General features: G+C 37.5%; 1 protein-coding gene across 1 annotated transcript; it reads right to left on the reverse strand.

The window, feature by feature from the left end:
* Nucleotides 1-1,053: 1,053 nt before the first annotated feature.
* ACADM (acyl-CoA dehydrogenase medium chain) lies at nt 1,054-15,828 on the reverse strand. Its single transcript, XM_040072278.1, has 12 exons — nt 15,712-15,828; nt 12,439-12,538; nt 11,533-11,630; nt 11,343-11,412; nt 9,339-9,439; nt 9,172-9,252; nt 8,191-8,321; nt 7,006-7,114; nt 5,992-6,132; nt 5,814-5,909; nt 4,883-5,131; nt 1,054-1,342 (listed from the first exon to the last, which is right to left on the reverse strand). Exons 1-12 carry the CDS (start codon nt 15,733-15,735, stop codon nt 1,271-1,273), a joined length of 1,272 nt encoding a protein of 423 aa, XP_039928212.1. The 5' UTR covers nt 15,736-15,828; the 3' UTR covers nt 1,054-1,270.

Genomic DNA, 15,828 nt, shown 5'->3' on the forward strand with positions numbered 1-15,828 from the left:
GAGCCTAGAAATGGATCCAGTACAGCCTCATGTATCTAGTAATTTGTTCAAGAGCTCCAGGGAATGTCCAGTCTGCCAGCATTGCCAAGAGGGGTCTATCCAACGTTAAAAAAAACCCCAAACAATCTAATTCCTCCTCCTTGGCTGTTCTTGCTGCAAACATACATTTTGCTTGCTGTAGAAAGTACATACATTGCTGGAAAGGAATAATAGGTTTATATACAAGAAAGACATTAAGCTATTAGAGAGCATCCTAAGGAGGGCAATGAAGATGGTGAAGGGTCTTGTGGGGAAGCCATATGAGGAATGGCAGAGTTCATTTGGTCTGTTCAGCCTGAAGGAGTTGGAAGGAAGACTCATCACAGTCTACAACTTCCTTGAGAGGGGAAGAGCAGACCCTGATCTTGTGTCTCTGGTGGCTCAGAGACAGAACCTGAAGGAATGGCTGAAGCTGAATCGGGAGGTTTAGGTTTGATATTATGGGAAGGTTCTTCCCCCAGAGCGGGGTCAGGCACTGAACAGGCTCCCCAGGGCAGTGGTCACAGCCTCATGGCTGCCAGAGCTCAGGCAGCATTTGGACCATGCTCTCGGGCACAGGGTGGAATTCTTGTGCAGGGCAAGGAGTTGGACTTGATGGTCCTTGTGGGTCCCTCCCAACTTGGTATACTCTGTGATTCTGTGTTTAAATGTACTGGATTTTAAAGAAAAAACATATTGTAAGTCACTGTTAAGGGAAAGCTACACATTTTCAGTTGAAGTGATTCATCCTCATTTAATCTTTACATGCTTCAGAGTGTAAAGGCCAGATTCTCTCAAGCTGATACTGATACTGCTGGATAGTATACAAATCCTCAGCACAGACATACAATACAGCAGACAACAGCAATGCAGGCCTTCCTGCTACTCAACTGGAAGGGCTGGCTGTTCAACTGCCTGGGACAAGAGCATAGAGAAGATGAAATATGGCTATTAACATATTTCAGAAATTGTATTTTGGGTTAGTTGTCTAGTGTAAGTGATATAACAAGCAAAATGAATACAAACCATCCACACTTCATTTAAAAATATTTTATAAAAATGCAGCATTGACTGTCAAAAATTACATTTTGATTATCTTTTTAGAATGAGAACAGAAGCAGTGCATAATAATCAAGAGTAAAAATATTTTGAGGAATTTCTTTCTTCATCCCTTTTTAATTCTATTGAGAAACACACAAATCTTTTCCCATAAGAACACAGAACACTGCAGGAGCACTTTAGAACACAGTTTTTAAGCCTTAAATTTGCCAACATGTTCACGAGCTATGATCATCCTTTGAATCTGAGCAGTTCCCTCATAAATCTGAAAAGAAGAATTGCAATAATGTTACTGAGTGATTTTTAAAAGGTTTTAACAGGTGTGCATTTGTAAACCTCCATGGCACTAATCCAAAAAACAGAGAAAACTCCAGTGTGACAGTTATAACAGTGGGTTAAATGAAATGTAACTCATACCAGATACTGAGAAAGTCTTGCTCTCGGGTGCTCTTATCTAAAGTCAGTAGGGCTCCCATGAAAATAGACAGGTGACAACATTCCTCTTATTTGAGGAAGAAAATACATTATTTAGATTTTTCAAAGTAGGATCTGAAATAATGGGTAGAAGGGAAGAGATTATTTGTCCTTAAGTGTTTTCTTTGACTAGCCTTTCAAGGTCATACCATATGTTGTCTCTAATCCATTTGTTTCCATTGCTTCTCGTTAACTAGAACTCTCTCCCATACAGTTTTGTTTGTGTTTTTCCTTATTCTTGCATTTTCTTCTAGAAACAGCCTGCATCATCCCTCTGTCCAGTTTCTTTGCTGGCAGCAAAGTCAAAAACAGACAAAAAAGTGCCTATGAAGTTCTAGTGCCAAAGGAGGACATATGCTCCACAGGCACACTGCACTGTAATGCAAGGGCTGAGGCAACATATTTTAGAGGTCTTAATATTGCAGCTCCCCGTTCTGCCAGAACTTGGTTTGTTAAATTGCTGAAAATCATGCAAATTCACTTATAGGAATAATCTTTCCAGGAACCTTAAAGAGCATTTTAAAAATAAGAATACTATAACCTGTGTTCACATTAGTGTTCTGGTTCAGAACAAGCTGTTGATTCCCAAGGTGAATTATCTGCTGCTGCTTACCCCATGTTGATCCAGTCCACAGAGCAGACTGTGTTTTGTGAATACTAGGTGCCTTCTGAAACCAACTGAAATGGAAGCTCTGCTTTCTCTCTATGCTAAAGATTCACCAATCCCTAGGAAAGCCAAAATGGTCCAAGCCTGCACCTGTACCCTAACAATTGGATGCCCTGCCGGGACATAGATTCCAAGGGACCAAACAGGTTTGCTATGAAGTCAGCCTGCTCAGAGCATAGCTGTCAGGGTCTCTGCAGCTGTTCCTGCAATCTACCAAACTTCTCCTATTGCACTAGATTTGCACTTGCTGATGAAGACAGCCATGGAATTCAAGTGTAAAGACATCACAACTCACAATTGTCTTAAGTAATTACAGGAAAGGTTTTGGTTTATAAGCTGATGGCAGTAGTTTCAAGATTCCTTGACAATTAAAGAAAGGAAGTTTTCCAAATTAAAGTGTTTCCAAATGTAAGAGTTTCTACCAAAGTAGCCTGGATTTGTAGCCAGGCAAAACTAGGGCACAGTAAGGACATGTAAAAATGTTATTGGTAAACACAATAAAAGGATCATGTAATACCAAACAAGATCAAACATATGAAAGACAAGATAAAAAATCACATTTTCTGCATGCAACATATGGCCAAAAGTATATACCATCTGGAACTGAGCAGTAATACAGCAAAGCACAGTGAAGTGCAAGATACAATCAAGAGACATGGACAAAATAATTGCAAGACAAAACCCTTTCCTGAATTCTTTAGGGGATGAAATGAAACTGACAGTCATCAAAAATACTAAATCTGATTAATTACAAAAAAAAGCCTACTTAGCCATGCATTTGGATCATTGTGATGAAAAAAAATAACTAATAAAGGGATTCTGTCAAATCAATCTCAATCAATCCGAGTTTCAACCCTCGTACCATCATTCTCTAAAAAAGCATGCAACCTGACAGGAAAAAAATCCCAATCATTGAAGTTCAATTAGTCATTCATTTCCTCACTCACTGAAGTGAAGTTAGTTATAGGGACATTTAGATTCCAGCATAGCAGTTGTCTTTCCTTAAACTGAGAAAAATAAACCCTTGGCTAGTGGCAATAATAGTTTACATTTTGACGTCAGCTGTAAGACAAATATTATCTACCTAGAGTCTGGGGAATGACAGCTGTTATAGCTAACAATCATTATAGGTCATGGTCTATATGCGTTTCTTGATACCATCTATTTTGATATGTTTTATGTAGTCACTATTAGTGTTAGATGTCAATAAAGATTACTGGTTTTGCTGAATGCAATTAAGATATTCTTGCTGAATTAGTATACGCCAATATAGTAATTACAACATGACATGGAATAATTTCTTGACAGTAACACTGCAGTAAAAAACCTGGGGATTACAGCAAACTATGGGCTAAACATGAGTACAAAAGGGTCTTGTTAAAAAAAATGGATAATCACTGTAGGTTGTGTCAGACTTCTGTTGATGCAACACGTGCAGGGTAGTAATTTTAAATGTCATGGTGTCAGCTAGGATAGGGTTAATATTCTTCCTAGTAGCTGGTCCAGTGCTGTGTTTTGTGAGAATAGTGTGGGTAACATGTTCATGTTTCAGTTCTTGCTCTGTAGTGCTTACTCCAAATCCAGGATTTCCCATTTCTTGTGATCTGCCAGTGAGGAGGTGCACAAAAAGGTGGGAGGGAGCATGGCCAGGAGTGCTGATCTGGAATGGCCAAAGGGGTATTTCATGCCACAGAGAGTCACGCCCAGTGTATAAACTTAAGGGGGAGTTGACCAGGAGGGTGCTGATTGCTGCAGGTGGATGGGGTGGGCATTGGTCACCAGGTAGTGAACAACTTTATTGTGCATCACTTGTTTTTCTTATGTTCTATTCCTATCTGTCTCCCCCTTTTATTATTATTGTTTACTTTATTTCTATTATTAAACTGTTTTTATTCTCAATGCCTGAGATTTACCTTTTTTTTCAAATTCTCTCCACCATCCCTCCGGAGCAGGGAGGAGAAGGGAGTGAGCAGCTCTGTGGCAACTTAGTTGCCAGATGGGGTTAAACTATAACACCATGACAGTCAATAACAGTGCTACCTTAGCCACAGCATTCTACGCAGCTTATAATACCAAAGTTTCAAACAGAAAGTTTAATGGAAAAGAAAAACAAAACAAAAAACCCCAACCAAATAAAAATCACCTCTTCCCTCATAAGTCATTGGGGTAAGAAACTGCTTTAGTGTTCAGGCTAAGAAAACAGCTAAACTATAACAAGACATCAGTCCAGGCTAGAGATAGATGGTGAGAAGATTTGCATCTCTGAAAGTTTTCAAGAGCAGTATGATACATAAACCACTTCTACTTATGGAGTACCAAAGCAAGCAAAATACCTGGTATTTTGATCAGGATTTTTTTTTTTCCTAAGAGTTCAAAAACTTCAAAGTTGAGAATCCAAGAATTGCAATGAGTTACCACATTAAGGGGGAAAAAACCCCAAACCACACAACGTAACTTATTTCTCTTATGCTGTTTCAGTTTTCATCAAATGCAATTACTTTTGTATGGAAGTAATTTCCTGATTTGAATTACTCTTTCTTTAAATGGAAGGATTAGTGGTTTCATTCTAGTTTTTTTTAACATATGTACATCATGATTTGAAGTAAGTAGCCATTACTTTATTCTAAGTAAAATCTATGCATTATCACATTCTCTTTTACTTACCTGGTAGATTTTAGCATCTCTCATTAGTTTTTCTACAGGATATTCAGTATTAAATCCATTTCCTCCAAAAATCTGTACTGCATCTGCAGCTACTTGGTTTGCAATGTCACCAGCAAATGCCTTCGCAATGGAAGCATAGTAGGTATTCCTGCGACCGGCATCAACTTCCCATGCAGCTCTCTGGTAAGCCATCCTAGCGAGTTCAACTTTCATTGCCATTTCAGCAAGCAAGAAAGACACTGCTTGGTGCTGTGATGAAATAAACTAGGTTAATATTGCCTGCTTAAAATTCTGTGACATCCAAGAAAGATATAGTCTCCTTAATACAGTGATTTTTTTCAAAAAACTCAGTAAGTTGTACAAGAGAAGTGCTAGAGAATATGCATCACGCTCTTATATATGTATGTTGCATTACACTCTTAAGTTTTTGATTTTCAAATCCATTTAGTCATAGGGATTAAATACTGATTAAACAACAGTTGAAGTTGTTCTTTCCTATTTATGAGATTGGTATTTACCTTGCTGATTATTCATATTTCTTCAAAACTGGTAAGCAGCATGATGGGCAATGTATGGTATTGGTGTTAATACTATATGTCTTGTTTCACATACCTCTGAAGTTTTTTTCTTTCCTGCAAATCCCTCTATTATCACTGAAGAACCCAAGTATGCCTTGCTGTTATGTAAGTTCTGAGCTTCTGAGTTTTCTTTCTGCTTTTACTACTATCATTGATAAATGATTAGCTAAGTTACCACATAGCTAAGTTTAGTTATGGTACAACCTATACACTTGGAAACCACAAAATGGCAGAGGTATAATATATAAACTAAGGAAATATAAATATCAAGGAATAACCCTGAAAATTCAGTAGTAGTACAGCTGGTATGAAAACATAAGTTTTTATTATATTCTGTCTGCCCTCACACTTACTTCAACAATTGGTTTCCCAAAGGTTTTTCTCTCCAAAGCGTATCTAGTAGCTTCATCAAGGGCTCTTTTTGCTAATCCAACAGCACCAGCTGCTACCTAAATTGAATACAGGCCAGAATAAAAAAATCAGAATTTCCTGCTATATTTTATAACCAAATTTTTTTTTTTTGATACTTACAGGTGGTCTGGTCTTATCAAAAGCTCCCATTGCAATTTTAAAGCCAGCTCCTTCAGCTATCAATACATTTTCTTTTGGGACTCTCACATCTTCAAAGACAATGCCTCTTGTATCTGAGCAGCGTTGACCCATATTCATTTCCTGAAGTGGGAAATTTACAGACATGGTACTAAATCGAATTATTCAAAGATACAGTATGATTTCTTTCTTTTGTTGACTCAAAGCATATAGTTTTTCTACCCCAAAACCACTTAATCTAACAATTACCACATACAAGACAAATACTAATTTTGTACTGGCAGACCAGCATGCCCTTAACTTGTTTAAGCTGGGCAGTTCACCTTCTCCTTATATGAAATTAGTTCTGTCACTGTAATAAGTCTTCTTGTCTTCTTCTAGTTCAACTATCTTTGAGATGCAAGTGGAAAAAGAAAAGAATCTCATATGCAGGAAGTACAGGTGTACTACAAGTGAATAAATAAATGAGCTTTTCAGATTTTCAGATTTCTTGCCTAATGTTCAACATTCAGTTTTATCTACTATTAAAAATAGTACTTTTTTATAAAGAGAGAACCAGCATCAGTATCTCTAAGGCCTCTTCTCTGACCAGCATGAACTAAAATTAAAACTCATTATGTGTGTATTTATGGTCAAAATTGTCCAACTTGCTTCTTATTCTTTCAAGGCATACTACTTCTTATACATTGGCACCTGCCAATACAGTAGTTCTCAAAGACTCCTTTGCAGCCGTTCAAAGTAGTCATCTTATGTTAGACCGTTCTGAATAATTCCTTTTCTGAATTAATAGCTTTAAAATTATGTTTTATGAATAGTTCCTCTATGTTGTGAAAACGAAAAGATGGTTGAACATAAGCATACAAAACTGTTCAGTTGTGCAACAGTCTTTTTTCTTTAGTGGAACAGTCTTTTTTCTTTAGTGGTACATTTGTTTTATTCTTGGTTTATAACTGAACAATAATTCCTGGCTTGTCAAACAAGAAATACAGTCTTCACCTTTCTTCCAATTTGGATCCCCGGGCTATCTGCTTCCACAATGAATCCAGTAAAGGCTTTGCTTGCAGGAGCCTTTGGATCTGGATTGGTACGTGCTAGCAAAAAATACCTAGAGTAAAACAAAGCAGATGGATGCAATTTATCTTCATAATTAACGTGATATGTCTATCTAGCACTTTAAACATTTTTATGTGCATTTCTACAATATAATAAATTCTGTCTGTGAGTTAACAACCCTTCTTTCTTGCCTGTCCTGAAAATATAAGGAGGGAGCAAGAGAGTAGAAGTTTCAAAGATTCAAGATTTCATAAAATTTGACAGAATTATTCAGATTGAAATGCAAAGTTTCCCTACCTTTTCCATGTATCTTTATGATATTAACAGCTTCGCAAATAGTACAAAAGAAACCTATTCATCGCATTTACATAAAACTTAATGCATAGGACAAACATTCTTGGATGTAAGAGTTATCACCTGATTTCAAAGATCTTGATTTTATTTTCTAAGTGTAAGTTGTAAACAAGTATTTCTCTTAGAAATTAAACAGCTGTAAAACACTTCTTTGGTATTCAGTAAGGTCAAAAGAAATCTGACAGATTGTCTTTGGTGGGTCTGGCTTCATTAAGAAAACAACTAGAAAATTCAGTTTTTGGTTAAGTGCATAAAGGTTTTTCCACTTGAATTCAGGGAAATTTCCGTGTTGTGAATCAGTGTGATGTAAGACATGATTTAAGAGGTTTACATTGTAATAGCATGCTCCAGACAACACAGCCATATCTGCAATTTTTGACAGATGGAAAATGTCTTCTTTTCAGAAAATAAAAAGTTAACACTACAATTTAACAGCATTTCTAGCTTCACTAGGAGTAAGAGGAGTTTCTAGTAGAATCACATTTAACTTTCACAGCCGCAAGATTCAGGAGGCCATTCTTGAGTGTGGAGTCATGATGTCATCACTTTTTCTTTTTTAGGCTTTGCATAGCACTCGAGACTGCGTTTGCATATGCTATCCTGATAAACTGGGCAGAGATTAAAATGTAATCTGGTGAAACACAGAGAACATTCAGATTTTTATCTGAAGGACTGGTCTTTAAAGGATAGGTCTTTAAAGAATTTAACTGAGGGTGGAAGGGTGGGGTAAAGCCACTACCTAACAGCATAGAACTGTGACACCAGTTAACATACCAGTTCGCTTTCCCCCCATTTGTGATCCACATCTTCTGACCGTTAATAACATATTCATCTCCTTTCTTCTCAGCCTTTGTTTTTATACCAGCCACATCTGAGCCTGCTCCAGGCTCTGTTACACAGTAAGCCTAAAAGAAATTAAGATGTGAAATCCTGGGGAATAAAAGTTCTGTCTTTAGTCAACTACAGATTGATGCAGATTATGTGCATCAAACTAGTTGACAAAGGTTTAAGTGAACTGCATGGTAAAATCCAAACACCAAATAAACAAAACCCCCCAATAAAACCCCCGAACAACTCAACACACAGCCCCCTCACTTCTGGAGAGAGCTGGCTGAGCAAGGGTTAATTTTCTTTATAATCCATAATAATACATAAAATTGGCTTTTAATCAAACAGAAATATTATGTAACTGTTAAGTTATTACTTCCTCAGGCTTCAAAAATTCTGATGTAAAAGCTGAGGATCTTTAAAGTCTGAAAATAAGAGTAACATTTTATGCTTACTGAGTCCTTCAATTTAGGAGGCTTAGTTGTAGATTTAGATACATTGCACACAAATCTGTGCTTCTTTCTGTGCAAAAAGTATTGTTTTATGTAATATTTAAGATCTTAAATAGAGTTTCATTCCCATCCAAGTTAAGGGTCTCCTTACATAAACCTTGTATTTTTCTTAAATGTCTACAACCCTTCTTGAAAGGGAAATAAAAACTATTAATTTTTGCTAAGTTATTTAGGATGGGGATAATTTTCCAAGTAGTATCTTCCATTTACTTACTGGATATATGTCATTAGGTATTCGCTAACTTTCAGTAAATGTCACTGTTTACATACAAATCAAAAAGGGCAAAGTTGTGATTACATTAAGTGTTGAGGGGGAAAAACATTGCAAAAAAGAGGAAAAAATAAGAAAAAAAGAAAAGGAGTAAAACTGTTAATATGGTTTAGAAACATTCTACAGTATAGCAGTAATACTTACACACATCATTGGTTCCTCTGTCATTCTTCCTAAGTATTTTTTCTGCTGATGCTCATTTCCTGCAATGATAACTGGCATTTGCTGAAAGAAAACATTTAGACCGTTAATCTAGCTCTTTCAAGTGCAGAGATTGTAGTTTAAGGGATGTAAGGAAACATGGAACTTACCCCTAGGGAGTTTGCTTCAATGGCAGTTTGAACCCCTGTACATCCGTAAGCTAACTCTTCTGTAATAAGGCACGCTTCAAAACTGCCAAGGCCAAGTCCACCTATGGTTGAAGTATTTAAGTTACTCAAGGGGATTTAAATTATAATGTATTAATGATTTACACAACGTAATTAACAAAAATGTATTTTTCCACATACATGTAATTGTTTACTGTGTTTGGTTAGGCGTTCTCACACAAGCATTTTAACTAAATCTTCATCAAAAGAGTAACGGGTGATTTGAAAATTAGGTGTCATGTGGCCAGAGTTATTGTTTGATTAATGTGGGACAACTTGCACAAAGTGGCAAGAATGTACCACCCACATTTTTTTACTACATTCAAGAATTAAAGAGTTCCTAGGAAGCAGAGAAAGGGCTCCTGAGCCAAAAACATTTGGGAACAAAACAAGTGTCTGTTTTAGTAGACAACCAACGCAGTAAGCCAACACTGTGGGAAACTGGCCAATGCAACATACAAATACAGTAACAACTACGTCAAAAATATTTTCCTGAACTTTCAAGTGACTTCCTCAGTCAAAGAAATAAGTCTCTTTGGTATCTTTGTTATGCCAACCCCAACAGACATCTGTTACATGAATTTGTCCAGTCTCTTTTTGAATCTATGTAAAACCTTAGCACTGTATCGTACAGGGGCAATAAGTTGCAAATTTACTCCACACTGCATGCAGAACCATTTCCTTTGACTTGTTTTGAATATACCATCTGCTGACAATAATTTGATGCCTTTTAGTTATATTGAAAGGGACAGTGAAGCATCGATCCCTTTTCACACTCTCCCATGACACTGACATTTTACTCATTTCTCCTATAGAATTTACATCTCACACAGAAGATGAAACTTTTATAATCTTTGTCATCCTTTTAGAATCCTTCTCCATTTCTTCAATACTCTCTTGAGATGGAAGGATCTGACTATATGAGTTAGAAAGGCAAATGCAATTTGGATTCAGGAAACAGCGTAATTATGCTATCTGCTTTTTTTTTCATTCCCTTAAGGGTCCCTCTTGACCATACATTTTACAGTTTTGACGACTTCTGAGCATTATGCTCATGTTCACAAGATCCAAAGATATCTTTTCTGAGAGACAGTATCTAGTGCACCACATACCTTTTCTCTGTGAAGTTCAGATTGCTTTCCCTTCGCATATGCATCACTTTTTCTTTTTGGAATCGCATTCCCATTTTAACTCTCACTCTGTCTCATGACCTTTTCCTGCAGCTCTCTGAACCAAATCATCTTTTCTAGTATTATCGGCAAACTCTATCACCTTTGCATTTATGGCCTTTTTCAGTTTATTTATAGACATCCCAAACAGCACAACAGCTAGCAAGGCTGTGCTGCTAATTTTGCCAGTATGAAACCTGGTGATTTTTAAAACTTATTCTAGAAGTTCAGGCATTCTGCATCAACCAGTGATCCTTTGTGCATACATTTATTAGCTACTTCAGAAAACTCTTAATGATTTTATGAGGCATGAGTTCCTTCCACTAAAATCTTTCTCTAGCGTATCATGTTTGTCTGTATTACTCATACATCATATGAGCCAGGACTCCGCTGTACTGCACTTCATCTAAACTGAAAGACTCTCCTTCTGGGATATACTCCTGAATTGTTCCAGCCTGTATCAGAGACTAGAACAAAACACGACCTTCTAATTTCTCTGCCTAATCAGCTGACAATGCACCAGGGGAACATTAAGCAACTGTAATCACCGTAGAAAAATCTGGTCATAAATTACTAAACCATAATCTGTCTAATTTGTCTCCTGATTACATCCATTCCTAGTAACACACTTGTATGTGTCAACCTGCCTACTGATTAAATTTAGATTATTCAAGTATGTGACTATTTATTCAGTACACAATCCATAATTACACATAGGAATCTCATCTAATGTCTTTTCATAGTTTCATTTTACAGATTAAAAAGAATGTTTACTTACCACAGCTTTCCGGTATATGTGAATTCATAAGACCAAGCTCCCAAGCCCGCTTTATGAGTGGAACAGGATACTGGAAGAGACATAGAAAAATCACCTTCTGATTCACCACAACCAAAACTTCTAATTTTATGCAGGTTAAGATAAAAAGTCTGGTTTTTCCAATTTTTCCCTTACACTATGGTAGATTTACCTCTCCAGTTTTGTCATATTGTGCAGCAACAGGAATAATTTCCTCCACAGCAAATTTACGAGCAGTAGCTTGAAACTCTTTCTGTTCATCAGTAAGTTCTATTTTAAGACAAGAAGAGAAAAGGATCATAAATCCTCTGGTGTCTTTTATTTTGCCAATTGTCAAGACTACGATAAAAAAGAAACAAGAGCATCTATCCAGGAAAGCCCACACCACTATTATTTGGGGCTCTCCAGGAAGCAAAAAAGATCAGGTTCCTCTTGCTCCTGGGAGAAAACCTCCATTGCTCCCTGATCAACCCCTACATGCACTTACTTACGTCTGATGAAATTATCCACAAAATACTGAAAACTAAGTAGAGAGGACTGTGTAAAATAAAATGTATTACCAAAAGAAACAAGAAGAATGCTGTTTTAATTAAATAGAAAGACATAAAAAGACAGAGGTTGCCCAAAGACCCTGACTCTTCAGTTTCAAGCATCCAGTTCTGATCCTCTAAATTTACTTGTATATATATTATAAATAATATGCCAAAATGAAGATGAATTTCTTTTTTTACATTTCTTGAACCAAGTTCAACGATGACTGTATTTACATACTGTAACACTGAAAACAGCAACATGAGAAATATTCAAAGCTAAGACACTTTGGCAATAAAAACAACCTTAAGACAGACATGAGTTAAAAAAAGAAGAAAGTCTTAAGAACACTACACACATACCTGCCTTGCCTCAGTTGAGGATAAAGTTACTTTGTCTTTCAAACTATTTTTCAAAATAGAAATATATTTAGAACAAATACCTTCATATTAAAATCATGGTGAACTACAATATAAGGTATTATTTCTTTTTAACTCTGCAATTTGCCCGTTATTGTTACATTTCTTTCAAAAACGGTACTACTTACCAAAGCTAAAGCCAGCTCCAGGTCTGCCTAGATGCAAGTTTTGTGCAGGTTTACTAGCATACGACCTCCATCCATGCCCTGCAATGGTTTGAAGCTTTTGCTAAAGAAGAAAAGAACGTAAGGTGTAAAATCTTTACAGCTCAAGCCTTCTAAAGCTACAAAACTATCTGCAGCACAACTTTAAATGTAGACTCCCTCCCTAGAAATGGTATCACATCAAGTATAATACAATTACTACAGTGATAAGAGAATTACTGGCTATGTTGTGTTTTCCTCCTGTGGCTTACAGCACTTACATGAATGGACACCTCTACTAAGAATCTCAGGCTTTAACATAACCAAGGGTGAGTGAACTGCTGTATGCACTTTTAAGTATTGTGCAACTGAGTATTTAAAAATTATTAAGCATAATTAAAATTTATGTTCACAGAGACATAGCAATATATATTTTTTTCATTTATACACACACTCATCAAACTTCATTTTCTGGCCCTCTAGTGAATATCCTATTACTCAGTGTTTACCTACATAGAGATTTAGCAGGATTTTAAAAACAACCTACCTATTAGCCAATATATCAGAATATTTTCGTAGTGTCCTAGACTAATTTCTGCTTTCTTTTAATAAGCTTCTGCCACTGACACTTGGTGATTATTATTATTATTATCCTCCAAACAGGAGAGAACACTGCCGACTATGTGAAGTTTATTTTTCCTCCTAATACTTAACACAAATTTATTCTTTTTCATTGCAAATACTTTCTCTGCTTTTAAATTTTTTTTTAATTATTATTATTTAGAGCCTCAAATATTGTTGCTACAGCTATTTTCAGAATGTCTTAATACTGTCCAAAATAATGTCTGAATTTCTTTTAAGAGGATGGTTTACTCTCTTCAAGAGCTATGAATCTCTGAAATGTTTGGAAAATAGTGAAAAATAAGTAATTGGATAATTTTTTAGGATGACCCAAATGAACATTGCAAAACCAATTTTGCCTAAACACTAAGGAAAGGCTTCTTCTCAATTTTCCTCTGTGAAAATGTAAATTGTAATCAGTGCAGTCACTTATTTCCTAGCATTAAAAAAAAATTGAATTGTTGATAGTAATGCAAAAACAATCACATAGATTTTACTGGGAACTCTAGAAGACAAGAACATTATAGAAAGTTACATAGCTGGGGAGGTAACAAGTATCTTCAAAAATGTTACACTCGATAAACTGCTTTTAAAAATAATAATGCTATATGATAGATGGTTATAACAAAGCACAAGCATCAAGAATACTGCAAATAATAGGTATCAACACAGTGAAAGAAGCATTTCCAGAGGATACTGAAAACATCTATAAAATTCAAAGGTGAAGAAATGCAGAAGGACCACTGCTAAGCACAGAAGAGGGAGAGGCTATGACATTTGCATACTGTGCTGATAATGTCAATTTATAAATTGTTCAGGATTGCATTTTGCAGTAGGTAATATATTATTAATTTCAAGTTTTTAGAAACAATAGACATTGCAAAACAGTATCTTGCTAAGTTTTCTGTTACTGCTACCTGTCATATTAAAAACTAAAACAATACCACAAAAATCTAGGAAGACCTTGATTCCTCAGATTGTAACTTTTTTTTTTTCTTTTTTTAGGGACAGACTAATACATAGCTTTGCCACCAAAAGGTTTTACCTACACTTGGAAGGGTACTGGATTCAAAGTAATGCTAAAAGTGATACCCTATATGAAAAGCTGCAAAATTAAAACCAGTGAACTTATGTCTGTTGTGGTATAGTATGCAAGGTAACACTGAGGATTACTCTGGAAAAACTCAGCAATACCCCCACAAACAAATATGGACAGATGGGATTCACAGCTGGAAGCTGCATGACTTATCAGGTGACAAAGGATGAGCGTTTGCTACATGTAAGAATTTGGATGACCTCCAAATTGGATCTATCTGCTTGTCAACTTTCCTGTTGCTTGACTCTGAGGAACAGTTGGATTCAGTGACCAGCTGCTGCTGGTGATGTTTGGATACAACTCCTACTGCATCTCCTTGCACTACTGTATAAACTCTGTCGCAGTTACAACTAGTGTAGCGAGACTTAACACTGGAAAAATGTGCTGTCAGGAAAAGGGTACGACAAGGCGACCCACAAAAGTGATGCAATCTCTTTATTACCTTGATGCCAAAAGAACCTGTTAAAAAAAAAGCACATCACAGAAAACAGTGGAACAATAAGCTAAGGGTCACTAACCTTGATTCTCCCTCATGTATCTCAGGACAAAAATGAAAAGAATTATAAAAAGCAGTTTGTTGCTGGGGTAATATGTCAGGAGGCTGAACTTGAAATAAGAATTTCCTCCCTACGGGCTTCCTTTGCTTAAAGCATTACCTTTGATCCATAAGATACCATCTTCAGATGGAGAACTTCTTCCCTTACTGACTTCCCTCACTCTCACAGCAACACTTAGGACCTGTGGCCAAGCTGCATCAATTTGGGGCAAACAAACACTGTTCCCAGGAGGCTATGAAGGGCCTTTCAAGTAATTCAAACTCATGACTGCCTCTGGATATGGGGAATCCAGAAAAAGGCATGTGTAAATGCTAAATGTGTTTTGAATAACTTTTATTTTCTAGTTTGAAGCTGTGAGGTTGTTTCAATACAGTAGAAAGTTTGCACTTTAGAAAACCAACTATTATATTTCGCTCATATTTAAAAAAAATTAACATAGGTAGTACAGCTATGTATGCTAAAGGAAATGCATTGGATAAAATACCCTGAACTCTAACTCCGGTGTTTTGAAGCCGTGCCCCCGTTAAATGGGAGGTGCCAGACACACTTAGCACGACGCGGCTTTGCCGTATGAGGAACCGCAGGGCTGTGCAGTAACTCCACTGAAGAACATCAGATAGCAATACCCGTTCGAACCGTGATGATTACCATAACCATTGCCATAAACTCGGGTAATACTGCGAGGCAGGAAAAGCAGCACAGCGGGCACATTCCAGTCCCGCCGGCTCTCCCCACCGGGGCAGCCCCTACGCCTGCAGCTGTCCCGACGGTCACGGCGGGCGGAATGCGGTCTGGCCCTGCCTCTTCCGCCCTTCGCCCTCTGCGATCCCGCGGCCCTTCCCCACCACCCGGCCTCCCCCGGCTGCCAGCACCGGCAGCGCCTCGGTTCTTTTCGGTTCGGTCCGGTCCGGTCCGGTGCAGTCCGTCCCGTGCTTCTCCCCGAGTCTTGTGTCCTCCGAGCGTTCGCCCGCCCCGGCCGCTCACCCGCGTCGCCCTCAGCGCAGCCATCTCGGAGGGAGTGCCCGACAGCCGCAGCGGCTTCGGCAGGGCGGTGCTCGGGCGGCCGGGGCGGTGCCAGGAGGGCGGCCCACTGAGCCGAGA

The sequence above is a fragment of the Hirundo rustica genome, chromosome 9 (genome assembly GCF_015227805.2).
Source record: "Hirundo rustica isolate bHirRus1 chromosome 9, bHirRus1.pri.v3, whole genome shotgun sequence".
Classification (NCBI taxonomy): Eukaryota; Metazoa; Chordata; class Aves; order Passeriformes; family Hirundinidae; genus Hirundo; species Hirundo rustica.